This window comes from Brienomyrus brachyistius, chromosome 13 (genome assembly GCF_023856365.1).
Source record: "Brienomyrus brachyistius isolate T26 chromosome 13, BBRACH_0.4, whole genome shotgun sequence".
Classification (NCBI taxonomy): Eukaryota; Metazoa; Chordata; class Actinopteri; order Osteoglossiformes; family Mormyridae; genus Brienomyrus; species Brienomyrus brachyistius.
Window position 1 is genome coordinate 27026451 of NC_064545.1, and position 27860 is coordinate 27054310.

At 45.4% G+C, this 27860-nt stretch overlaps 1 protein-coding gene and 1 long non-coding RNA gene across 2 annotated transcripts in view; one reads left to right on the top strand and one right to left on the bottom strand.

Moving 5' to 3' along the window:
- The window catches only part of cdh13 (cadherin 13, H-cadherin (heart)), a 329423-nt gene that overhangs the window by 220392 nt on the left and 81171 nt on the right, over positions 1 to 27860 (bottom strand). Inside the window, exon 3 of the mRNA XM_048972133.1 lies at positions 27311 to 27428. Coding sequence (XP_048828090.1) covers positions 27311 to 27428 — 118 coding nt within the window. The remainder of the gene's footprint in view (positions 1 to 27310; positions 27429 to 27860) is intronic.
- The window catches only part of LOC125705853 (uncharacterized), a 267045-nt gene that overhangs the window by 68322 nt on the left and 170863 nt on the right, over positions 1 to 27860 (top strand). The window lies entirely within an intron of this gene.

A 27860-nucleotide genomic window follows, 5' to 3' on the forward strand; every position in this document is an offset into this window, starting at 1 on the left:
TCCGTACGCTGCTTTGTGCTCCTTGCGGACCTCAGCATCAACAACGTCGTCTACCATCACTCTTCGTCGAGGGGGTATTCCGAAGGCCGATTCGGAAAGCGATTCCGAGTCTGCGTGGACGTGACAGGTTAACAAACTCTCAGGGCCAGGCTGTGCTTTTAAGGGCTGCCTTTGCTGGTGATCACACGGTGCCCAGCCGGCCGCCTCGCGGTACATTTGCTGAAAAGGAGCACCTGTCATTTTCACAAAGTACAGTGATTGTGGGGGGCTTTTATCTTCCCCGCCCTCGACATTAGCTCCCTGCCTGTCCGCCGCAGCGGCCAGCCCTTCTCTCAGCCATCGCCGCAGGCCTCTGGCCCATTAGAATCGGGCTTTACTCCTGGGGGGGGGGGGTTCTTACCTCCTCATCTCCCCTGATTGGTCTGCTGACCATCAGGAGATTCTTGTCCCAATCAACCGGTGGCACCTGTTGCTAAGCAGTCCCACACTGAGAGTGAAAGCTTAAAAATGCAGAGTGGCCCGTGCGATTTAAAAGGAATGAGAAGCAGGCAAAGATAAACTTAATTTTTCATCCACAGTATTCGCATGAGTAGTTCTCTCAGTGGCGCGGCGGTACGGATGGAAATGACAGATCGAAAAGACAGACGGGTCGACTCGGAAAAAAAAATGCTTCAGCAGCTATACATGGCTATGATGACATCATTAGCATTAGGGTTAGGGGTGAGGCCATCGCACCTGCAGGACCTCTGCCCACATGATGGAATCATCCAGTTCAGCCAGACCTCACAAGCTCTGCCTTCACTACAGCTGATGCGTGACCTCAGCGCAGTAATGTTACCAAAATGCGACCGCATCAGGCATGGCCAGCAGCATGTCATTAGCGCCTGCCTCAGAGATCATCAGGAGTTCAACTGGCTGAAACGGAATACGCAGAGCCGGGGTCATAGGGCCGCTGACCAACATGAAAGCTGATTGGCTCCCAGAGTGCCCCCTCTCCTATCACACAACAAATCAAAACATATCATTAGCTAATAATAAGGTTGATCCATCTTCATGTACTATGATCCTTCTTTTGCCGCACACCTTAAAAACCCTTGAATCGTTGCTGACTGGCCATTAGGAAACCAGTCATTGCCAGATGAGAGAAAGGCCCACTTAGTAATGGGGCAGTTTGCAAGGAATGCGTATACGCAGCTCGACGCAGCCCATAGCATGGCGGCTAAGGGTGAGCAGAACCGAGGCTGCTGGCTCGACACTCAGCGCAGACCCCGCTGTAGCACCCTCGAGAGGGCTACTTCAGTGAAATTGCTCCAGTAAAATACATTACTGCATAAATGGGTATGAATCCCCAAGTCGCTTCAGATAGAAAAACTGTCAGATAAGCGATGAAATAACAATCCTGCATGTGAATTATAAATCCTTGCTTTCACCGTTATTATTAATAACCTGTTGACAGTCTGACAGACCGTTAAACCATACAGGAAGAAAGGGGAAAAGGGAGTTTATCGATGTAGAAGACAGTTTTACACTAAAGCCACTTCGGAAAACTGAGTAGGAATGAAAAGCTTCATTGGCATTCCGGGAATGGATGTTCGGAGAGCATTAGCCACCGCTGTCATCGTGCCAGGCCTTTGGCCAGGCGCTGGAGCCCAGCACGTTCATGTTTAATGCATGGGCGAGTTCCTCTACCATGCCGCTACACCGCCCCTCCCCCCGGCAGAACCCCCGAGAGGGGACTAAACTGCGGAGAGTAGTAATATCTAAACACAGAGCCTAAATGTCATTCCTCCTCCATGACAATTGAAGTTTTAAGGTAGATCTTCTGAAGACGGATATGTTCATACCCCCCGCTTATTTGCTTTTAACAAACCCGTAACATCCAAAAGAATCCTTAACAGTGTTGCACTTTTATTTAAAAAAGCAAAAAGAATCTCAGTATCCAATCAGGAGTGCAGTCAAACCCGCCCAAATATCCCCGGTGGTCACCCTCACGTATTTGTTTAGCAGAAGCAGAAATAGAGGCATCGTTTCATTTGATATTCCAGCGATTCAGCATGTATTAACCACCATCTTAATAAGCCATGCTTGGTATTAGTCTTGCTGCTCCAGAACTTTTGTCAAGGGCTTCTGAAAAACCAGCCACACAGGGGGCAGGAAATACTGTACTTGCTGGTGTTGGGGGGGGGGGGGTGGGGGGGTGATACTCGGAGGAAAGCTTCTAGACACTTTCCTTTTACAGTCTGCGCACCTTCCTATACACACACACACACACATTTCCATTCACATTTTTGTGGGACCGTCCATTCATTTCTATGGGTTCTATGACACCCTTAACCCCCACCCAGCCCAAGCCTTAGCCATAAGTAACCAAACAAAATACAAAGACTTTTGGCATTTTTAGATGTTTTGATTGCAGTCACAGATTTGTATAAAAATTCAGTTTTCCCTTGTGATGACTGAGAAAACACTAATACGTTGAGTTAATCACAGTATAATTAAATCACACTTCATTCAGATGAATCAATTTCATGTTGTAGTTAAAGAATCGTAATGCTACAATTTTAATACTCTCAAAAAAGCTTCAACGCACGTTTGTACAGAAAAACACAATATTTATGAAGACGTGTTTTGACAGCAGGCGGTGGATAGATATAAATGCCTTGGTTAAACAGAGAGCAGCACTTTACCAAGTGAGAGACAGTCTACCAAATGAGCAATGCAGAAGACTCATTCGCTGAACAGGACCTATTGGCCAACACTCACCGGAGAGCTCCAATCAGACACTATTGTGCTTGTCGCTTGTATTTATGGCAAATCTGCCACTGAGAGTTCAGTTTTTTAAGCCACTCACCATGCCTGGTGTATTTTAGTTGCATTTTCTGATCCCTGTTATAGCCAAACCAAACGGTGTCACATTTGCAAAATGCTTCAGGTATTTATAGTGCCTGAATGTTTCAATCAGGGCCGCTTCCCATCCCTGACCCAGAATATTCCAGTGCTACCTACTGTAGTTTTGAATAATTGGTGGACTTGACTGCTTGCTGCATGTAATTCATGCTTTGGTTTGGCAGGTGCTTGTAAATCAGTGTTTCCCAATCCGGTCCTTGGGGACCCGCCGTCGGTCCATGTTTTTGCTCCCTCTGAACTCCTTGCCAGACGGTCCACATTTTTGCTCCCTCCCAATGTCTGCTGTCTGTGCCAATAGCTGGGAGTCAAGACAGTCCATTACAATGGAGGAAGTGAATGAATGTCTCTTGTGTGCAATCTGTGTAGAGTACAAATGAAGACTGAAAGCAACACTGGGAGATCATCTCCAAGCAGAAGATACAGCCTCCGTGTGGCTTCTTCTTACTGTACATACAATTACCCCATGGATAAGACCACTGAATCAATGTCAGAATGGCTTTTATGCAAAAGTAACAGATACAGGACCAATTAGGAATGAAAGCGACTTCAAGAGCACCAATACAACCAACCAGGCAAGAGGGTCAGTCCAGTGAACTGAACACCGAAATCCAGGTGTGTGAGAGCAATGCAGTACATGGTCCTCTTCAAAGTCAGCATTCAGCCTGCTGATTAGAAATGCTCGTCAGGGAAGGAAACGCGGAAATGGTAAGAGGTAGAAAATGAAGTGCTTTCATTTCAGCATGAGACAGGTGTGAAGCTATACGAGCAAAATAATCACCTGTTCTGTTTCTGTTCCAGGCTGACCTTCTGGAAGCACGCTCATACGGGCTGAGGTTATCGCGGGAGTTATGAAGAATTTTTATTGCCCCTCATTGCAAATCAAGTCCATCACTTCATTCTGAAATTCCCTCCAGGTGACAAGAGCTGCTATTTGGAAAAAGGATAATACTATTCTCTGAAACGACATAAATTCGGGATTTGAGGATGTGACTCATTGAGCTGTACCTTCATTATTGTTCAGGCAATTGTGATGTTGACCATTTCATTCCTGATGCAGGCTTTTTTTGTTTTTGTTTTTTTTTTGACGCACGCTTGGCAAATTAAACCGCTGATGCTGGAACCTTGGACAGCAGGCTACTGGTGCCATCTCACTCCCGGGGCACAGTGTCCCTTCACGCTGACTTAGGTGTGCCCGCAAGCTCCTTACAGCCGAGCAGGAAGAAAGCACGGCTAAACTACGGTCATTTTTCGCCCCAACCGTGTCACATCGGGCAGCAGAGAAGAGCCCCAGGGAACATAAACAGGCTTATGTTGCGTGAGGAAGGATAAAGGGCCAGCTCCCTCCAATCACTCCACAGTGAAACATCTACTGTCGGCCAGGCTGCAGGGACGTGGCCGGAATGGCAGTGAATGTGGCTCTTCTCCAAGTTTGTTACTTTACTCCAAGCTGTCCTCAACCACCGCAGAAGACCGCATCGCCACAGAACACTTAGGAAATCCTGCACCAAAGATCCTGTTTGCAGTCTAAAGTCAACGTTTTACTTTTTGCGTTTGAAAATTTTGACTGTTCTGGGCCGGTTGTCAGAGTGATATGGCCTTTGTTTATGTCTGAAATGGTTTCTCCTTGTTCCAGAAGACAAATCAGAATCGCAGGTGCGTCCGTGAGCGCGGCGGCCGCTTGGAACATAAGCGTCAGTCTCCGTGGATACAGAGCCGAACTTCCACCTGATGAGCATCAACCAGCCTGTTATATTGTTCAACTGTCTGGCTGCACTTTGAGAAAGAGCAAAGAAACACAAAAAAACAAACGTCTTCTAGACACTAGACCCATATTCCACTTCCTCCTTGAGTATGACAAGATGGGATGGGAAATGAACAAACCACCATAACAGAAGACGGGGAGAAAATCTAGATCTTGATAGGCACAGAATTGGAGCTTGAATCCACGAACTCCTTTCCTTTTATGCCTTACGATGTGTATCATGGGAGTACAAGTCATTGACTGTGTTGATAATTAAAAGTTGTCATTCATTCAGGAATCAAAAAATTAAGTGAGAACTTGAATGTTAGTCTTCGGCATCAATACGCCAGCAAAAAGTCACGAAAACCAGACAGCATGTGCAAAGACGAGTCCCTGTGAGGTGTGTCTGTCTGCTGCTTCTTCACAGCACAGGGCACTGCAGAGTGACTCGCTCAGCCAGGCAGCCAGGTTAAAAGGAAGCTTCGGACCTTCTCATTCCCAGCGCCGGCAGTAATGACTGATGATGGACAATCTCCCCCGCACCCTCCCCCCGTCCCGGTTCCCCCCGTCCTCCAAGCTTGATGAATGTGCGTTTGCAAGAGAGTATCCTCTCCTGGAAGCATCTGCGGTGAACTATAACTCGCCCCTCTACAGAAGATCGAATTCAGGCGCGGCGAGTGGGGATGTGGGATATGAGATAAACTGCCAGGTATAAAATACTTCCGCTAACCTGTGGCACCAAAATGGCCGCCTCATTTCACTACCCTCCTTTTTTCCTGCCGGGACCTTATCTATGTGGGTGAATAGAATAAAAGTACACAAGTGTGCTTCAAAATGAATCCCTGGAAGAAAGTACAGGTATGGAGGTGCGACACATGGCAGAATTCATCCACTACTCTACTTAACTCATTTAAAGTGTTTATTTTTGAAATTTCAGTCCCAGTTCCCCTTATTCACATACAATATATACACCAACATACTTACAAATAGATTTCAAGTATTTCTTGGGTACCACTTTAAGGGCGAACCCCAAATGCATAGTGACATAAGAGCAATTGGCCAATTACGGATACAATTCTCCAAATGCAACAGATAATGCAGAAACCAGACAGTCTCTTTCTTGAACGCAAACCAATTAAATGCAAAAATTATTGAGAGGAAAAAAGCCATTTTATCTTCACTATAATGAATTACAAAACAACAGGCAAGGAACTTTGAATGTAATTATATGCCTGGCATTTAAAAATCAGTGCATACCCTAGTGAGAAGAAGAATATATTAAATAGTGTCCTTAATGGCGACAATATCAGAGGAGCCCTGAGTTTCAAACAAGACTGGATCGACAAAACGCTACCAGTTTACACACACAGGTTTGTAATTTTATACCTTTGTGGGGACCCTACCCAGCCCTAACTGTAAGCATAAGTAACCAAGCAAAATAAGACACTTTTGGCATTTTTAGTTTTTTGATTGCACCTGAAAAATGGTCCCGACGCCGTGAAAGGTAACAGGTTTTTATCACATCTCTCTCTATCTCTCTCAAACACACGCACACACACGCACGGTAACACACACACACACACACACACACACACACACACACAGAACATTCAACTCATACACATCCAGCACTCCCCTAATACCATGGGAAAGAGAATGCCACCTCCATAGCAGGATTCCTTGCTTTGCAAACACTTCAAGGGCCATTCAAGTGAGTTAGAGAGCCGTCATAAATCCAGAGGGAATGGCCAGGCCAAAGCCTCCCTCTGATGGTTACTCACGGTAACATGCCCAAAACAACAGCCAGACATCAAGAAAATCCATTCCGTGATGCACCGGATCAGCATTCCCCACACAAAGAGAGGGACTCACCGCGGGAATGTGTAAAGAGTCGCGGCATTTTCAATTTATAGAAAATAAATCACTCCTCCTGTGTAAACCGCACTTTGATTAATGAGACACTTTACTTCCTGTATTCGGCATTCTTACGCTTTCAGAATTCATGCCACGGCCATGCTCAGAGTTTATACTTTTGGAAGGAAGAAGATCAAGTAGTAAAATACGGAGGTACTTTTTGATGCGTAAATTACTGCTCGCATTTCATTGACTTTTTAATGCAACCCTTTGTCATTAAAATTTGTATCCAGGTGGAGAGACCTGGACAAGAAACAAAGATGGAAGAAGCAGGTCAGGCGAAGATGACGGGTCATGAGCAAGGGGGGAGTTCGAGGCTGCAAAGAACCGGAAAATAATGGTTCTGAGAGGTTCTTGCGCCCTTTCATCAGGAGCAGACTGCACCCCACATGACCAGAAACAACTGACATACAGACCATACATTGTTATCAAGAAAATGATCTGTTTGTATTAATGTATATAGTTGTCAGGAGTCTAGAAATTCTTTGCGAATCATGCATCGAAACTGATGAACAGAATCTGAGAAAAATAACGGAGTGTTAAAAATTGAATTATAGATAAAATGAACATCTCATTAGCACATACCAATTGCACACCCTACATCAATGCGATCCACCTATGAGCATGCACCATTGCCCATACTGTGCTGATAGTCGATAATTGCAAAATGCAAGGTTGAGCATTCCGGTATCCTAATGCTAGTTTGATCTTCCAATGAATATCATGAATATAAAACACTACGTCACGCAAACCTAGCTGGCACAGAACATGTCTTTACTAGATGTCGCAGATGAAATTCTCCACAAAGCTCATTTTCAGCTCAGCAGCAAGTGAGCGCCCCTGTCAAGCCCATGTGATTACAGGATCCCGATGCCAGATTCGGTCTCTCTTTCTTAATAGCGGGTTTCTTGTCACCGTTCCCTCCGTACGAACATCCCATAGGGTTCTGATCTTTTTATAGCCAAAGGAACCATTTGCCAGAAGTTATTCAAATACATCAATAGCCTCAGAACAAAGTAGCGAAATAGCATACATTTTCTGACATGCAAAAATAACTACTGTGTTAGACATATATATATATATATATATATATATATATATATATATATATATATATATATATATATATATATATATATATATATATATATATATATATATATATATATATATATATATATATAATTCAGCTGTTTTCCCGGGAGTCAGAATGGACAGTGTGAGACAGTGAGAGTCCTCTCCCAGCTGCCTGGGTATTCCTCTTGCATCTGGAAAATAACTGGAAGCTGTCAAAACAAGTGCCTTGCTGTCAGTCCAGAATGATATTAAAATATGAGTACACAGCATTATTTTAGCGACAGATGCATAAGGATGTTAATTTATAGGCAGTGGGAGCTATGCGTTATAATTAGCAACTTTGTTTATGTTCATTTCTTTCAAATTATGGGAAGATTTCACTAACTTACCAAGTTTAATAAATCGGGGGAAAGGTTACTTTCAAGCAATCTAAAATACAATACGTCTCATATAATTTTGCTCAAATCAGAGCAAAGGTTCAAAGTGTATTAGGAATTTGCAAGCGACATTATTTCATATCCAGCTGATCATCTGTATACCACTGCTGAAGGTACAATGCAAATGTCATAGTTAAAGTAATATATAACATGTCATGTCAAGAGGAAAATCTTTGCATGTAAAATGTTGCTACTGCATACTGCAGTTAAAACGCATTTTAACCAATTATTGATTAAAGTGCTGGTACAATTTATTCTGAATCACTAGAAATCATGCTCTTGCTGTGATTGTCTACTAGAAAACCAGTTATTGAAAATGTGCAAATGGATTAAATCACTCCCTTTTTGAGAGACAATGGCACAAAGTACAAGTTTTAAAATATGGAGAAAAAACTTAAACTTGGTGCAACTTTTCTACTTCCTTTCCAATCTCATGCTAATATTGTAAAGTTGGCTCGTCTGTGGTTCAGTGGGTTAGAATGTTCTACCTGTGATCAGAAGGTTGCTGAAATCAAATTCCAGGGTTGGCAGAGTGATTTTTCAAGGCCTTTAACTCCCAATTGCTCCAGTTACTGACTGACCCTACTTACTGTCTGATGAATAAATAACATGTAAAATGCAGGTATGAGGGCATGACAGGGGCCAACGTTATCATCGGCCAATTATGTGTTTCAACTGGTGAGTGACAGAGGAAGGCCATTCTGGGGGCCAATCAGTTTTCAGCCCCTGTTGCCCAGCCTCTGTACACATCCCAAGTAAATTTAAATGCACTCAGCTGCATAGAAATGGGATCAGACTACTTGGTGAAACCCTGGACTCATCGCCAGTTAACTTTCCAACCCAGCAAGAGTGTTTTAAGTGCTCTGATCCATCACTGCTTATAATTAAGGAAATTATTTTCCACATAAATTATCCTGCTGTAGCATTCAGGCTCATCGCTTGTTCCTTGAAATTACGTATGTAACTGAACGGGTGGAATGACTAAATGAGTGATGAAAGGGTGGTGATGTTCAGCGAAAGACTGACTTCAGGTCATTTCCACCCAATGAGGCAGCCGCCGCGTTGAGAAGATCAGCACTGAAGTGGTGAGGTGCATAACGGACGAGGTACTGTTCCCTGGGGTAGGGGGACCTCAGTAAGGAGGGGTTAGGGCAGTGCCGTTCAATGCTCATGCGATGCCCTTGGAACGCTCCTTCACTACCACCCCCCAACCCCACTTTGTCCTCCAGTGGCACATACTGTACAGAGCTTTCACTCCGCAAGGTGCACCTCGACCTCTAGGTGAGAGAGCCGCCACGGCGTATTGCTATGGCATCGGCTCCTCTCGCGGCAACCACACTGTTCAAAGCACTATAGAACGAGAGCTGAGGAATGCAGCAGAATTCTACACAGTGTTGTATTATACTGGTGGGGGGGGCGGGGGGGGGGAGGGCAAAAGAAAGAGAGAAGAATTGTAAAAGAATGCTTAGGATTGCCGGGCCCACTGGCGTATTGATCAGCGTTCAAGAGAAGCGGAAACAGAACGTTAGCAGCTCATTTGCAAGTTTACAGTATTGTCTCACGACTCTCTGGAATGAACTTCCAACAGTTCTTGGACAACAAGAGCCCATGGGGAGGCGACTCTGCACAGAGGGATGCAAAACATGAGCCGCAGCCAGTGTTCAGCCCTCCCTGCAGCTGAGAGCAGACTGCATCCCTCTCATTGCTCTCTTATGGCAGGATACAGCAGAAAGTCTCACTGCTCATAAGGTCTGGGAAGTAATACAAAGCCACGAGGGTTAGGGTATGAAAACAGCGCAGCCGGAAGCATTGAGCAAAGCTACTCGAAGCCCTTGGGGGGGGCGACCATTAATGACTCACCTAGGAGACATTCTGCAACCAGCAGCTCAATTCTTTGTTTTAACAGCTAGATATCGACTGCCGTGCTCCAGGGGCACGGGGGCACTTTCCCTTGTTAGCTTACGCTAACGCCTTGAATGCATGACCATGCCAGCACGCGTGTCACCTCCGGGACTTTGTCCTCACCCCCCCCCCCTCCCAATGCATTGTGGGTCGCGGTGTTGGGGGCTGTTCGTCTGCCAGCTCGCCACACTTGCTCCTGGCACGGCATGGCCCACGGTTTCTTGGTTCTCACCCTCTGATTTAATTTGAGAATTGGGAAGCGCACTGCGCTGGCATGAACACAGACCAAAAGAGAACCGCGGGCTTATTAAATTTTAATAATTCTCCCCAGGCTGGCACCCCCCTCCCCAATAATTGCTTTGTGTACTTCCCCTGTGGGGACCCCATACTTGTTTGCTATCAACAAAGCTGCGATGTCACAGGCAGAGAGCCCAATTTCCTCGCCCCCCCACCCCACATCACAAACCTAAATATTTTCCCGGAATACATACATGCACATTTTTTATATATATTTGTGCGTGTGTATGTGTGTGTGCTTGTGCCGAAACAGAACACCTCTTCCACACCACCTAGCCACATCCATCACTGGCAATTTACTGTTTTATCATTATAATTATTCATCAAATGGAAACTGGCGTCCATCCCGACTGTAAACTGCGCCTGACCGCCCCAAAACTGCAACCTTCGCATGCAGGAGAGGCCGTACGGTTGTACGGTTTAAAGATATCCATTGCCTGGTCCCTCTGCTCCAGAATGTTCAGCTTTGAAGTGCTGGCACGGGCGATGGGCGGGCTGCACGCACGCGGCACTGGAAGGATCTCTGTGTACCAGCCGAGGACTCAGAGGAAGGCCGAGGGGGACAGGGAGGGGGACAGGGAGGGCGGGAGGAGAGCCTGCAGCCCAATAGCGGCACACTGTCTGTGTGTGGATCATGTTTATATTATACCGTGGGGACCAAATGTTCCCCACAACGTAATAAAAATCTGTTATTTTGAGTTTGAGGGGACCATTTTTCAGATCCCCACAAAGATCTGTGACTGCAATCAAAGAAGTAAAAATGCCAAAAGTCTCGTATTTTGTTTGGTTATGGTCAGGGCCGGGTAGGTCGTCATGCCGGGATTAGAGTTTCCCTCATAGAAATGAGGAGAGTCCCCACAAAGACACAATTACAAATCTCTGTCTGTGTGTCTGTGTGTCTGTGTGTGTGTGTGTGTGTGTGTGTGTGTGTGTGTACAGGAATGCTGCCTGTCTGGGGGACACAGTGTCAGTAAGACACCTCACTGGTATCACTGGATACCTAAGTGAAGCGCTTTCATATTCTGCAAAAGGGCACCAATTTGGTAGCATTTTAATTAAAGAACCACATTCTCATTTCCAAGGTAATTCTATACTATACTTATCTTTCCTTTTTTACAATTTATTTATTTATATAGCGAATGCTTTTATCCAAAGTGATGTACAATTTGTATAAAAAGTGGAGTCTGCCAGTCGTTGGAGCATTTGGGGGTTAAGGGGCACGCTCAGGGGCCCAACAGTGAAATCACTCTACCGACTCTGGGACTTGAACCGGCGACCTTCTGGTCACAGCCACATCACCAGCCCCATCGAGGTCAGTTCTTGTGTCTTTTAATATGTTTGCGCTGCAGATTTTTGAAGGGCATTCAGCCTTCTCCTTTGAGCTGCCCCTCAAAGTCGGCATCGGAATGAGAGGGGTCTCACCACCGGATGGCGCTGCGCCTTCATCTGGATACTGAGTGGGGCAGGGCGCTATGCTGCGTCACTGTTCACAGGCCTGAGTGCGGTCGCATCCCACCCAAGGTGCCAGCTACCGCAGGGCACGAAGGTCGGACAGTATATTAGGTTAGTGGGAAGTCATAGGATTTCCGTCAAAGGAGGATAAGGAAAATGGCCACCACGACACAGCATGTGAGAGGGCTACAGCAAAGCCCATCACTGGCAGCAAGAGGTATGGAGGATCGAATGGGTCCCAGTAGGACGTATGCGTGCCGTTTGCAGGAAGCCAGCCTTCCAGTGGGTGACTGAATGACTGCAAACCATCTTAGCTCACGCTTGTACAGTAATCACATCCTCTCCAATGTAAAAACACAACCCATTACCTGCCTGATCATGTACACACCTAATCCATCTAATCCACACTGTAAGCAATGTCGTTGTTAGGACTGCACAGCATTTGAAGTTTTTGCAATAGATATTGCGATATTTATAAAATAAAAAAAATGCGTTGAAAATTTAACAATAATAAACTATAGGCAAAGAGATCCTATTATCGCCCAGCTGATTGTGTCAAATCAGTTGTTGGTGTAAGCAGTATCGACAAATCACAAAATTTCTCACAAATGTGCCACACAGTCTATGAGGGAGGCAGGACGAAAATGATCACAGTTGGATCAAAGAATACATGCAGAAAACCTACATGCAAATGTATGCGAATACATGCAAAGTAAACTGGACAGCTTGCTAAGATTTGCTTCCTATGACAGAGCAAAAATATTTTAATGAATCAATGGTGCCAAACCAGCTATCGCGATGTGGCAGGTGTGCATGATGTGTGATGTGATCTTTACACCGAACATCGGTGTAAAGGTCTACGAAAAGCATTCTATGGGTGAAGGAAAAAAGTCTTTAAAGGGGAGAAGGATCAATCGTTGACCAACAGGGGGCATGGTGAGGAAAGTGCTCTTGGAGCACAACATAGATGTATGTTCCTGGCCTGTGTTCTGCTGTATGAACTTGGGAACCCAGTGCGTAACGAAAGGGGAAACAGGCACATAGAAGATGCGACAGTAAAGAAATTTGCCTATTTTTATATCTGTTTACTGTGGAACGAAAGCTGACGGAGGTCAGGGTTAGTACCAGACGGTTAGGGTTCGTACCAGAGGCATTGAAGGAATGAGATGCGCTCTTTATTCCTGTTATTACTGCTGGCAAAAAGCTGAAGGAGGATCTACAACAGAGAAGGAAGCAAAGGCCACATTCTTTATCTGATAATTACCTGTCAGAAATAACTCACTTTGTTAATTTAAACTGCCAGCTCAAGTGCTGGTCAAATGCATATAAACGGGAGGATTTAAAAGTTAGATCCATTCTCTATTCTTAGTCTGAATGCTGTCCGTAAACCTTTTTCAAATTATTCATTTAATTAAACTTTAATTATAACACGGTCCTCATAAGTGTTAACTAACTATATTAAAAAAAAACTCTATAATTACTACTAGTAATTGAGTAATCTTGGGTATTGTTAATTATTTTAAATGTTAATTTAAAATGAGAGAGCAATCTTAGATCATCTTATTTCTTTTTTTACAGCAGCGATTCATTTTACAGCGCATCGTCGTTATCGATATCCTCGGCAAACAAGAAAGCGAAACACCACATTTGGATAGCACCGATGTATAAAATAAGTCAAATAAATATTCACAATATACAGGGGAAAAGGTGACGTCTAAAGAGCCATTCTGTACTTTCACATAAACACTTTACTCTCAGAAAAAAACATCCTCCATTAAAGGCAAAAATACAGATCCTTCCAGAAAAGCCCAGCCTGCACTTGTAATGTGTATCGGCAGCTCATTGATTAGACTCAAAGGTAAATGTTGATCTATAGTTATGTGTGTCCTTCTGTCTTTGAAATACATCTAAATATACTGTTCAATCAATAATCCATTTAAGAAAATGATATTAAACATGGTCTTTCTGACACATCATATTTGTGTTGCGTATATATTTATATACTGTACATATTCAACTCTGTGTGCAAGTGTAGGCAGGAACTGGTATGGAATGAGTAATCAGGTATTTATTCAGAATAGATTTATCTTCTTTGTAAGTATGGCTTTTTAAAAATGTCAGACTGGGATGTCCTGGTAGATTCGTAGAAAATCCAGGCTGTACATAGGCTGATAACCGTCTAAACGGATTAATTTCTGGGACCGATTACTTGAGACCAATGGTACCCAGATAGTGAAACAGATCTAAGTGTCTTCCAGCAGGTGGATGATTAATCAGACTAATGGGTTGCTCGCATTTTCTGCTTTTTTTCTCCTTCACTTGTTGGCCGGGTTTCCCCCAGCAGTATAAAAACAGGCAGCTAGCATGAATGACAGTACTACGTCTAAATTGCCCAGTGTGCGTGACTGCGTCAGTGCCCTGTGATGGACTGGCATCCCTCCCATGGCATCCCCTGCCTTGTGCCCTCTGCTGCCTCCAGCCTCCAGGCCCGACATGACCCTGTATAGGACAAGCAGATACAGAAGATGGATGGATAATTTGCCCACAAAATTCAGCATAATCCTGGAGGCGTGAGCTGTTTACTGGCGGTGAACCGTCGTTTTCCTCAGTGTCTTGTGCTTTTTATTCCAGTCAGATTTTTATATGAATATAGTATAACTACACTATACCGTAACTTCTCATTCTGCTATTGCTATCTCGGCCAATTGTGTTGAGGGGAAAAAAAAAAACAATAAAAATTAATCGAATGCTCTGATGTATTATTTACATCCTACGATGTATTATTTATATGATACATCAATGGCTGGAACCCCACAACAAAGCATTTCCACCACTGTTCCATTCGAAAACGATGATTTGTTGTGCATCATCATGTCCAAATAAATCAGTGCAACACACTGCAATTTTGTTTGTTTTTTCTATCATAACCATATTTTGTTCTTTTTTCCCTGATTCGGCATCTTGCGTGGGTACTGGAGGACAATCATTTTTATATTCGTTGCAGCATAAAGAACCGTTTTGGTGTTTTCAGCATGGAAAATACTGCTCGCTTAAGATTCCTCCTCAAAGACGCAATTAAAAAAGATCATGTTACTAATTGATGAACACAGTCCTCAGTGATGAGGCAGTTTTGAATTAAACATGTACATTTCTTTCCCCCCCAAGTTGTGAATGATGTTTGTTAGTCCTGGCAGATGTAGTGTATTTGCTTGCATTTGCATAAGAAATGTAAATTCTGTCTGTAAGTAGGTTAGCAAGCGGGATGCATTTCTCAATCATTGCATCTTCTTGATGGGGGGGGGTGTGATTTTGTGAACCAAATGCTTGAGTGCCCAGCTATGGAATCTTCTAGCATTCCTGCCTCTCCGATCATATTGTGTCCCACCATTCCGACTGCTCTGGCCTTGCACAGATCAATCCTAACCGGATAAAAAGAATCCATTACCCTCCTCCAGGTCCTCTCCTCCCCCCACCCTCTCCAGCTGCACTCCTGCATCGTCGCCCACCTTTACAGAGCACTTCCATTTTACTCAGCCTCAGAACGCCTGCCCCGTTCCCCATATTTTGTAGCACAGCTAAAAATGTCTCTGAAGGAGATACTCCTGCTTCCTGCACAGAAGTACCAGATGAAGCCCCATCTAGCTTCAACACCAGCACCCCCCAACCAAGACAAAGCGAAAGCAGGTTCCTAAGTTGGCACCCCTTCAGAAGATGCCCTAATGGATTGACCAGCGCTGACGCACTCTTTCTCTGTGAAGGACAGCCTAGGCATCATTCCACTGCCGGTTATTCAAATTTTACCCTCTTCTACCCAAGACTATAGAGCAGAGCAATCCAAACCACCCAGACACATTAGGCCAATAAAATAGGAGGAATTTACAGTAAACCCCAATAGTTCTGCAAAGACTGTGCTACTAGCATCAAAGGTATTAAAACTCTCATAACTTCGCTTACACTTTACATACTAGTACAATTGTTATTGCTAATTTGTATGCATATTAAAGTAAAATGGGCTCTCCTATTGTATTCTAAATTCCAAACACAGTGTTTTCATGATTATTGCAAAATGTGCGAGTATGAATGCATGTCGGGCTGCTCATATGAGCATGAAAGCGCAGGTCATGCTACGCTCGTTTAACACGTTAATCTGCAGTTACCGTGGCTACTTTGAACGTTTAAAACCGCTGAAGGGGTCGATCCTCCATGCCACGATCAGTTAAGAAATTAAATGTGATAGCTGGACTTTAAACAAAGGCTGGAGCATGACAGTGTGGCATTTCATCATTACCAAAACAAAAAAATTACAGGGGAAGATATAAAGCAGGACGCGGCGTTAGTGTAATCAGGCTTCATCTGACTCCAGAACGTTTACTCTGTAATTAGTAATTCTGCCCATTTCGGAACACGCCGGCGGTGGGCTGTTTGCAAAGCCAACACATAATTTGTATAGCTGTGTAAACTGTGATTATCTTCTACATTTGTAGTATGATTAATAAACGAAAGGACCCTCCCTCCTCGGTCTCTTCCTCATTCACAGAGGATAGGGAACGTCGCTTCTTTAACAGTATTTGTAAAATATAAAAATGCCGGTGAATTGGGGGGGGGGGGGGGGGCATTAACTAGAGGAATAAGTACCTGGGAGTTGGAACTGTTGTGCTTCTCCACGATGGCCTCAGGTCAACCACAAAACCCAGTTACTTCATACACGCCTATTAAAAACTGCTATAGGAACAAAAAGCAGTTTATCTCATAATTCCTGCAGAAATCCTTTCATACAGTGGAGAAAAGGCAGGCAGATATGCAAACACTGCACTGTTTTGCACACTGCTATTAAAATTCCACTTCTGCACTTTATCGGAACTGTACTACCTCTGCGAATATTTGCACATCCTTCTCTGATGCATCACCTACTTATTGCATATTTATTGTCCCCCTGTTATTATACTGCAGTGTCTTACTGTCTTGTCTCTCACTGCACTGCTGTCTGTCCTGTTGCCCCACCTGCACCTGTCCTCTATACTGCATTTACATTTTCCCAGCATGCTCCAATACTACAATATTGTATACAATGATGCTCCTCTACTTACGAACTTTCAGACATATGAACGAAGAGCACTGTTAGTTCCTTGGGCTCCCGTTTCCTGTCCACAACATCTATTTTTTTTCTGCGTCCCAATTCCGTCCAGTACGACTTCTGGCCGCTACTCCCGCCACGTAGCAGCGTAGCGTGCGGACTCCCAGCATCCTAGTTATTTGTACTTGTGTATACCCTTAAAATGATGTTGAATAAGGCCTGCGAAAGTATCTCGTTCGTAAGGAGATGAGCGTCTGTATAACAAAAAAAGAGGCTTAAGTTTTAGGTTGTTCTTATGAGCATAATTAAGTCAGCGCTTGAGAAGACGTGTGTGTTTGATAGCGTGTGTGACGGAAACGCAGTCGTGAGCTTCCGGTGTGTTTGTGTATCCAGGCATCTGTCACCGTGTGACAAAACCAGACCTGTGGTTAATGACAGCCACTGGGAAAAAGCACAGCATCGCTAACAAGCCGAGCTGAGGGAGCTACAGCGGTAAGCCGCTGCACGTCGCATTGTCTGCGCCAAATGCCTCGCATTCCTGCGCCTCTGCAGCCCACAGCGACACAGTACCGCATTACAGCACATGACTGAGGCCTGCTTTTTTTTTTTCTTGAGGGCACATCTCCGGTGGCGAGGTGGCCAGCTGGCTGGCACTGCCAACTCATACCTCCAGCACTGGGGGTCCTTTGCGGGTGGAGTTTGCATGTTCTACAACGACCGTCTCCAGATCAGCCATAGTGCGGTCATACGTACGTATTACATCATGGGGGCCAAATGTCCTCACAGTGTGATAAAAAAACTCTTATTTTAACTTTGTGGGGACATTTTTTTTTCCAGTCCCCGGGACCAAAAATAAATAAATCTGTCAATGCAATCAAAAAATTACAAATATTGTGTTTTGTTTGTTTACTTAGGGTTAAGGTTGGGGCTGGGCTGGGGTTAACTTTGTCATACTTCAGATTAGGGTTATGCACATAGAAATGAATGGAGAGTCCCCACAAAGATGTAGATGCCTAATCAGTGTGTGTGTGTGTGTGTGTGAGAGAGAGAGAGTGAGAGAATCGAGGGAGTATACACGGGTGGGACCACAAAGATACCGGACCCACTTAAAGCTGATTGGCTCCCTTGTTCCCCCATGCGTGTCACACTGATTTGAAATATTTCATTGGCTAATGCTACGGTTGGCCCCTCTGCGTGATTTATGGTCTCCCTGACACCCCCCCCCCACTTTAAAAATCCCCAGAATCACCCCTGTTGAGTGCATGCGTGTGGCCTGAGATGGACTGACGCCATGCCCCACACCCGACTCCCAGTCCCCTCACAGCCCCCACCCTACAGTATATGAACACAGATACCACACGGCATTTCGTCAGGGTTACCTCTGCCCCCCAGAGTGACGGCTTGCCAGTCCTGAAGTGAGCTGCCCGTCTCCTGTGCCCATCCTCCCACCCCCCCGCAAACAGATCCTTGCCGCCAGCCTGCTGTGGTTTCGGGGGGAGCGCGCGCTTGCTACAGGCACTAATGGTTGTGCCTGTAATTACCGCCATTTGTCAAGCTCGCGCCTGATTTATAGTCAATTAAAAGCACCCCAAAAAAGCATGGGGCATGTGTAACAGTAGGGACTGATTAATGTAGCGCAATTACAAAGATGAGAATGGTGTGTTGCAGGGAAGTGCTCAAGTGCACAGAATGCAGAGAATTATGGTCCGGGATCGAGTGAAAGTCACACTTGTGACCCCCGCAGGCTACACTGACTGCCACACCGAAGCCGCCGTGAACGGACTACAGTTCCCAGACATGCCGTCACTCGACAGCCTGTCATAATTGCGCCTTGACTTCCTGTATGCTCAGCCAGACCCACACACACATACATCCTGCCAATCCACACAGTCCAGCTCCCACAAAAGCACCAAAGCCTCACACTCCTCCCATCTCCAGATGTGGCTGCTGTTTCTCTGCCTTAAATCAGAAACAAACGATGTTTTTTCCATCATTCTTCTTACTGACTGGGATTATGGGATTACAGAGCTGGGAATGGTGACATGGGACTGACAAGAAGGGATTTATACATGTGCAACAGACCACCAGACATCATCTTTGGACCGTAATAGGATCATAGGTCAGATATACAACAGAGGTACAGCTAATATGTATACGGACACCCATCATCCATCTTCTTAGTGCTTATCCTGGCCAGAGTCGCATGGGGAGGGGGGGGTGTTGGCTTCCCCGGCAGCACAGGACACAAGGCTGGGGGCTGGAACGCAGGTCAAATACACACCCACATGTTCATAGTCATAGTCTATGGGCAACACGGCGACATCAATCAAGCCTACAGTGTCTCCCACGGGGCCATTTGTAAGCGCTCACATCCTTGGTGTGGGCAATTAAGTACGTTAACCAGTACCTGAATGCAGAATCTACAGAAATACTGTATCAGAGGGAGGAGTATTCCTCATGTACTGCTAGTCTAGCGTTTCCGGTGCCCCTACAGGGTCCCCCAGCCCCTCCACTGCAGTGATGGTTTGGGGCCGACAGTGGAAATACGTGGTTTGATTGGTGGTAAACATTGCCAGTATACATACTGTATATGTTACTCAAACATCTGCATAACGATTGACAATGCTGTAACATCAAACGTAATGATCTCAAAACGCCAAATCACTACTACAACTCTTTGTACATACAAGTAGCTCAATTAATAATTTTTCTTCAATTACAAAAAAGCAGGAAAAATGGACATCATCTGGTTAAGTCTTTTTAAATCCCTAAACAGTATGTAGGGCAGCTTAACACATTTTCCCCACCTCTCTAGGTAGATACGCACAAACTTTCAAGTCGGACGACGCTTTTCAAAAGCATTTCCACAGGTTCTCAGCTGAATACAAGCGAGGACTTTAACTGGGACAGTCAAGGACATCCCCCGCCTTATTGTTAAAGTCACTATACAGTGGAGTGTAACTCTTCTGGCTCTTCCTCTGCGCTCTCTTCACGTCACCACATCGCTCCCCAGCACATCTGACAGGAAATGTCAAGAAAAGGATGTGCCGTGATACATCTCCAGCTTCAGCTTTTAGCTGATGAATAATATATGAAATTTTTAAAAGAAATGTGGACGCATCATTTTGATACTTGCCAGAATTACACAGAACAAGAGTCTGAATGTTTTCAAACGTGCGGGTTGCTGGATACTGAATACGTGGACTGGTTTTATATTCTCTTAACCCAGCCTTTGTTAAACATCCCAGTAATGTGCAGAGCATGGTGAAATGATCTAGCCGTCATCGACGGCTGAAAACCCAGGACATTAATGCCATCACAGGCTCCATTATCCTAATCCTCCCTATCCGAAGGATACAGATGGCATGATTTAGCTGTGAATTACAGCACCTTACGAGAAATCTGGCCAATAGAATAATAATGAAACCCATTTTACACCCAGGAAAAATATCAGCACTATTTGCGACCTCATGGCTCGTCTCAGTCGCTAAATAATGTCTGGCTCACTTTCCCCTCCCGTGCTTGGTGGGGGGGGGGGGGGGGGACGACACACAGGAGTGTGTGTGCGTGCTGCCGTGTTAGTCACGCATCTGACAGAGAGCGAGGACTCCACCAAGCAGGCCTGCCTGGAACAATAGCAAGATAAATAAGTTCCCTCTCAGACTCTTAGGGGTTATCAGCACCAAATGGGCTTTGAATTGACAAGATGATGAGTGTGACTAGATAGAGTATGTGCGCCAGAGGAAATATGTAAGGAATTCGATAGAGTTAAGCAGGAGGCACTGTGCCAACCCCAGAGAAGATGTAAGCCGCATCTGTTATGCATGTAATACAACCGGACTGTTATGTTAAAGCAGCTCCGGGTCGTAATGACTGCTGATAATATTGATATAACGGAGGTTCGCCGTCTGCGAAAGAGGGGCAGAGGGGATCAGGGAACACCGGGTCTGTGTACTGTGGTACCAGAGCCCACCCCCCCATGCTGACTGCAAGGCGGGGATGTCATGTGGTGCAACAGTGAGCCGTCACTGGGCTGCCTCATGGCGTTGTCATGATTTTCCATCCTGTGCACAAAAATATGAAAGGGGAAGAGTTGAGCTCAAACTATATATATATATATATTATATATTATATTCCTAGAGAAAAAGTCCCCACACATACAGTACGTGGCTACAAAGGATTACTGTAATTCAATCGGAATCAGACCTGTATTGACTGCGGCCTCCAACTCCACCGGCTTCAAATGTGGTCAGTATCGACCGGCACGGCTTACTTTCTTGAAACTGAATATTTTCATTCTCCTCTTGCTGCTAAGCTTGGCAACTGCATACGGTTTGTATTAATATAGCCACATTTATTTTAATGCAGGATAATACCCCTGGAACTGGAGCGCACAATGAATTAAGAGAAAAGGCGTTTTGAAGGATTATGCGATCAATTTCATTGCTTTTTTTCTCCTCTCCCCATCAGTTCCATTGTACATGTTTTCCTCATTACAGAAAGTGAGCAGTGTGAATCGACAGACCTATTCATTCAGATTAATACGTCCCATTGTGTTCCGACGGTAAACAGCATCCTGCCCTCTTACTTAAAGTTAATATGGCCACGGAGTAAAAGGGAAATCGAAGATCACCTGAGGATCTTACCGACGAGGTATCTCATCTACACCCACAGGATGGGGCAGGGAACAGCCCCCAATTTCACCATTCTAGGATTACAGAACAAATAAAAGTGATTCTCCAGCCACCCAACGCCATTCTGAAGGAGAAGGGGACGACTGGCAGCCATTCAGCTGTAAAAACTCGCTGAAGCTCATGCCAGCCCAAGAACGCCTCAGCCTATCCTCCATGCCCCCTGACTGCACTGCATGGCACAATGCCCACCAGCAGACACCTCTGATGGGCAGCAGAAACAGGGGCCAGCGCGACCTCTCAGCTCAAGGTTGACGGGTGTTAGACCTGTCCCACCTTCATACATCTCCCCAGCATAGGTGAGGCAAACGGACAACAAACGAATGAGTGGGGTTAGAGGCAGACTGGAGGCTCATAGGAGACTAACTGTTCTAGAGACGTTTCACAGCCAAAAGTTGGAAAATATGCTGGGAGATAAACAAATATCCACAACCTGAATGGCAGCAAATCCCACCAGCGACGTTCCAACATTAAAGGCATCGGCTGCTGAAACAATGATGGGCTGAGTAACTTCATATTAATACCCTTGGTTTTAGAATAAGATCTTGGACAAGCTGCTGTCCACACACTTTTGGCCGTATCGTGCATATTAATGTCATTTCCCCTTAAAAACATGGCTTTTTGAGCCATTTGCTGCATGTCCTGTGATAAGCAGAAGGTAACAATTGTATTCTTAAACATAGCAGCGTGCTGCTGTAGTTTAGTGGATTAACCTCCTGACGCACCTCCAAGGCAGAGTGGTGCCTTTTCCATTAAATGCAATTAAAGCAACCACACAACATCAAGTAGATCCGCGTCTCCTACCTCATCTCCACTACCAAAAAAAAGCACATTTACCTACAACGTGCCATTTCACTGAGGCGTACCTGCTGCTGAAGGACAATCGGTGGCTGTTGTAGATGCGGAGAGGGCAAATATCCACAGGATCACACAGGAGTGTGAGAGCATTTATACAGAATGGTGCATGAGAAAGAGAAGAGGAAGAAAGAATGGCAGATGACAATAAAGGAGGAGAAGAACCAAAAATTCTTGAATAAGGAGAAAAAAAACATCTGGGGGTCCAAAGTCAACTGGCTGGCAAACCCTGCCCCCCCTCCGCCCACCGGCATGCTAACAACAAACTGAGCCGGATTAATAAAAGCGGGATCAGTATCAGTGAGCCGGTTCTCAAACCCATGGTGTCACAGAGCGTAAGCTGCATCCACGATGTCGTGTTTCCACAGGACTGAACCAGCACTCCAGCTCAGATGGTGCCCAGTTTCCAAACACACAACAGCACAAGCCCATTATATTTACTCTGCTGCCGGCCCCATATTTGCATCTTCCACTTGTCCGTGCACAGTGACCATCTCGAACTTAAAAGCCTCGGGACCTCAAGATGAGGAAGAATCCCATCCCTTACGTGGAAATGCATCTTCCGCCTTCGGCATATTTCTCCAGTGACTGACAGCATCGGACTTCACACCCATGGGCTTGTGTTTCATGCTTTTGCAGAGCGTGACGTACAGGTCAGTGCATTAAATGGCAGAGGGGGAGCATCCACAGAAGCAGTAAAGCAGGAACTTCTTCCTGTGCGAGATTCTAAATTATTACTCTGTGATATGAAAGCACACGAAAGCATGTATAAAACCTAGGGCTGCAATAAAGCAGTCTTTTGGTTCTATAATGATCTCATAATATAGCCAGTCAACAAGCGCAGCGGAATGCAAACATTCAGTGGAGAAAAATGCTGGTATAGGAGTACAGAAAAATGACGTTAAAATGCACGTGTTCAAGTAGGCCTGGGGAATGGCGGTGAATTACGTGCAAAAGTGGGAGGGGCATCTTTCTTTGAGAAACAGGAGTGTGCAGAGTCCCATTATGCTGCTCGTCCTGAGTGCCCAGACAAACACTCGGGTCAGCTCAGGAAGGGAGCATCGAGGAGCGCTTTCGGCAGACGCTCGGATATCCGTGCAACGAGTCGTGCAGGAAATTCGCATCATCGTGCGTTCCACTCATCGGACCAAGAACTCACACGCCCCAGGCCGAAGACCACTGGCTTACGCCCTCATCGGATCTCATGTGAGGACAAGGGCACTCCCGCCTCCAGCCAAGTGAAACTGAAAAACACATGACAGTCGCTGATGGATAAAGTCGTCATTTTGCCGACTCATTAAAGGAACGATGGCTCGCCAACTTGCATTACTCGTAACTCATTAACATGGACAGAGTCTTGAAGTTTACACAAGTCTGTAATCCCAAAGAAGGGAACAGTGTAAGACATTATACAATAGCGAAGGTTCGACGGTCTGGGCTGATGTATTATTATAAGTCTTGATGGTTTCCAAAACGAACCAGCTGTATTTCTTGTTTGCCGCACAGAAGCAAGAGCCCGCTGCATTGTGACAGAATGCCAAAAAGCTGTAACACACTGAAAAATAACAACTCAAACAATACAAGTTTGGAGACTGGGATACCCTCCCAGAAGGACAAAATGACTCCTACGTACTGTACTATAGTTCTGTTGGAGAATTCCCGAATTATCAAAAGGAGTTTTCCGGAGCTACACATCCCTCAGCATGGGGGTGGAGACACACCGAGGGCTGACGGCCAATCACAACTCGCATTTCTTATTTACATATGAAGTACCTGCAGCTGCAGTTTTAGAGAGCAAGACGTGAAATTCACAAACTGCAACAGGCAATCGGGGAGACGGCGGCGATCGATGACCCTGTACATATTCTCCTGCCTCTCGGGCTCTGCCAGCTCATTCCAGCTGTCACCTCCACCCCACCCCCCCCATCTCCCACCCCCTAAGACACCTGAACAGGTCTAAACGTCACGCTACAAGCAGCTGTCTTTCATTAAGCGCCATGAAGGGCAGGGATCAGAAGCAGCGACTCCCTTCATAGATCTTACACTGAACCTGCAGCCTTCACCTCTCCCCCGCCTCCGCCTCACTGCTCTCTCCCTCCGCCCAACCCATGGCAGCGCAGCTGACTGTGGCGAGGTCAATGCTCCTCTCCGGCTCCACGCGGCTGCACTCTCGGTGCGCGCAGAGCAGCGACCGCTCAGCGTGGCGGAGGACGGTCAAGGTCGGGAACCCCCGGTTCTACATCTACGCATCGATCCAGAAACGAGTTCAAGAGCGGCAGCAGTACAACTTGCTCCTCACCCTCCGTCCTGCCCATAAGAGTATAAATTTCACAGCAACAGATGTAGAGGAGTGGTGTGTGACTCAGTGAGCTAGTGCCTCTGATTGGAAGGTTGCCAGTTTGAATCCCAGTCAGCAAAATGATTTCACTGTTGGGTCCCTCAGTGTGGCTCAGTTAACTCCCAGGTGCTCCAGGGACTGGCTGAGCAATTGTATATCATTTTGAATAAAAGCGTATGCAAAATAAATAAAAGTAAAGACCCCATACACCCTACCTGATGTCAATAGCAACACTGTCTATTAGTTCTGGAACTTTCTTTAGTCTCAAATAAGTATGAAAGCGACGATATTATAATGAATATGTTTTGATTTTGAAGGTTCATTTAAAAGAAAGCTGATAAGACAGACCAGTGCAGACAGACAAAATGCTGCAGGAGTCAGAGTTTCACTATGTGGCAGATGTGCTCATACTCCAGTTTTAGATCTTGATCCAATTCTGTTTTCAGAAAAGAACACATTTCCCCCCCTTCCCCACTGATTAGTGATCTAAAGGCAACCGCTGTTATTCTTTGCTCTCATTAAATCTTTCGCCCAGTGTGTTTATTCCAGCAAGTTCCACGTTTTTCAGTGTTACACCAGCTCACTGTTGTCACTCCAGTCACGTGGACTGAACCCATGAGAGAAAACTGCTGAACGCTCAGACACCTAAGCCTCACATTGCTAAACTCAGTGATTAAAAGGAGCCAGTGGGTGTTATAGCTTGGCATGACGAACGGATGATCCCTTTTATTTTAGGCGTTTATTTAACTGAACCAGAAACCCCAAATGGACCATGAGGGGCCCTAAACAAAGGCAGGTGGGTGAAATAAGAACTAAGAACAGCAGCTTTGGGAACCACAGGTAAGAAGCAAGGAGAAACAAATGTAGCACATAGAGGGAACATGCAGGAATCAAACACAACACCGCACATACAATGACCGACCGAGCAATCAGGTCAAGGGCAGGCAGAAATAAACACAGTAATGAGGGTATGACGAGGGACAGGTGTGGACCATTATTAAGTACAAGGTAACTAGGAACTACCAGGAACAGGTGACGATATTTAACAAGCAGAGGACTGAAACACTAGGAGTACATGCCCAAGTAACAAGACATTACTACAGAACCAAACACAGGAATGGAATGAGAAGCAAGGATACGAAAACAACGAAAAACTCAGAATGTCCAGTGAAGGTTGGAGGGACTCACGACAGCCACCTGCTTAGCCCATTCAGCCATGTGGTGGCTCAGGAAGCAGGGGAGCATAAGGAACAGAATATAAGGAACATAAGGAACAGAATGGGAACTAAACTAGGGGAACGCAGAATATATAAACTCTGTATGTGTGTGTGCGCGCGCTTGTGTGTGGATGTGTGTGCGCGTGTGCATTGTGAAGAATTCACTGCAAAGCAGGACACCAAAAATGAAGAGAAATGGCTATACAGACTGCCGTTGGTTACATACACACATCTCCACCTTCACCTTTGCCCACTGTCTCCATCAGTATAATACAAAAAAAAGGATATTAAAATATGTAAAAGCTGAATAGTTAAAATAACTCTACTACTAGATGTCACTATCTGAAATGAGGACTCTCAAAGGGCTGCCTGATTGCTGATCCCTGTCAGCAGGCCTCCTCCCCACACTAGAACCTCACCTTTCTTCCTCCCGTCTCGCTCCTCCACCATTTCATGCTCCGGGAAGCACGACTGCAATGCTTAAACCTTCTGGAGAAGCAGGCGACCAACAGCATGTCAAGCAGAAGGTACGGGAACACGAATCAGACCAAGCGGCATCACCCTTTCAGAGGGACGAATAGCTTTTAGATGCACTCCACCCACTGGCAAAATTACGGAAACGTGGGCAAAATATTTTCAATTAAGTCACATTAAACAATGTCGCAATGGTCACGAAAATAAAAGGTACATGTGGATGAGCATGTATCCCGCAGATTACACAGTCCCACGCGGGATGCACCTATGAATGCAGCTGATTAAACATCCCCTCAAACCATCTACATAAGTGAAATAAATTAGCTTTAGAGACACTGACAACTCAACGTTTCCAAATGAGATCCAGGCGGCCGTGGTCTCTGTATGAACGCCGCTTAGGAAGACTTGGTAAACACCACGAGATGAAGGGGAATAATTCATAAGTGCAGGAACATTCTGTTGTCGTCGTCTTTTGCCACAGTTGCTTTTCTGCTTTTTTTTTTTCTTTTAGAAGCAGATTTGCATGATTTCTAATAAATATGTGAAGTAAACAGATGGCTAACGGAGAATTCACGTTTCACCTCTCCCAGAATCCCCGGCGGAAGTGCTGCGATCGGATCACTTCACCCATGTTCAAATACAAACATGGCTCTCACATGTTTGCACACACAAGTGGGTGTCTGTACACACTTGTGCAGAAGTGTGTGTGTGTGTGTGTGTGTGTTTTGGGGGGGTGGGGCATTCTCAATATCATATCATAACATAAAAGGTGCCAACCTTTTCACTGGACAGTGATGTGTTTTGAGCTGGTGAGTGACAGGGAAGCCAATCAGCTTTTAGCTGGAGCTACTGCCCCTTTGGCTCCGCCCCACACATACACTCCTGCCCCAGAGACTCAGAAAAATGCCACAGCTGACCCATACTGAGCGCTTACCTCTCAGGAGTGGTACTCCCTCCACAAATCCCCCATCGTACTGAACCTGGTGCTTCTTCACCTGGAAGCCAGGTACACAGTCCCCTTCTGCTTCCTCCCGGGCTCCAGCACAGAACACCTGCAAGTGGCGACAGCAGGTTAAGCCTCGGCCGGAAGCACAGCCACCTTCCTGCCAGCGGACCTCTCCTGCCTGCTCAGAACCGCTGCAATCAACCAGCGTCACTTCCGTCTCATCACCGAGCCATCCACAGCAGACATTTCATTATACATACTAACAGGGGGCAGACATTGCTGACATGCTCACAGAGCCAGGTAATTCTCAAATTCCAGTTTAAAAGCCCAATCCAACATGAAATAAAATTTATATGGATGGAAAATTTCATAACTTATACTACTTTATAGCAATTTCTGGAAATGCACAACAAAAAGCAACACAGAGAGGAACAGCCATCAGCAGTCTGACAGATAATTGCTGCTTAATATTCCTCCGTACAGTTAATGAAATAGTCTTCTTATTTAGAAACTTTTTTTGAAAGTTAGTTCATGGTGT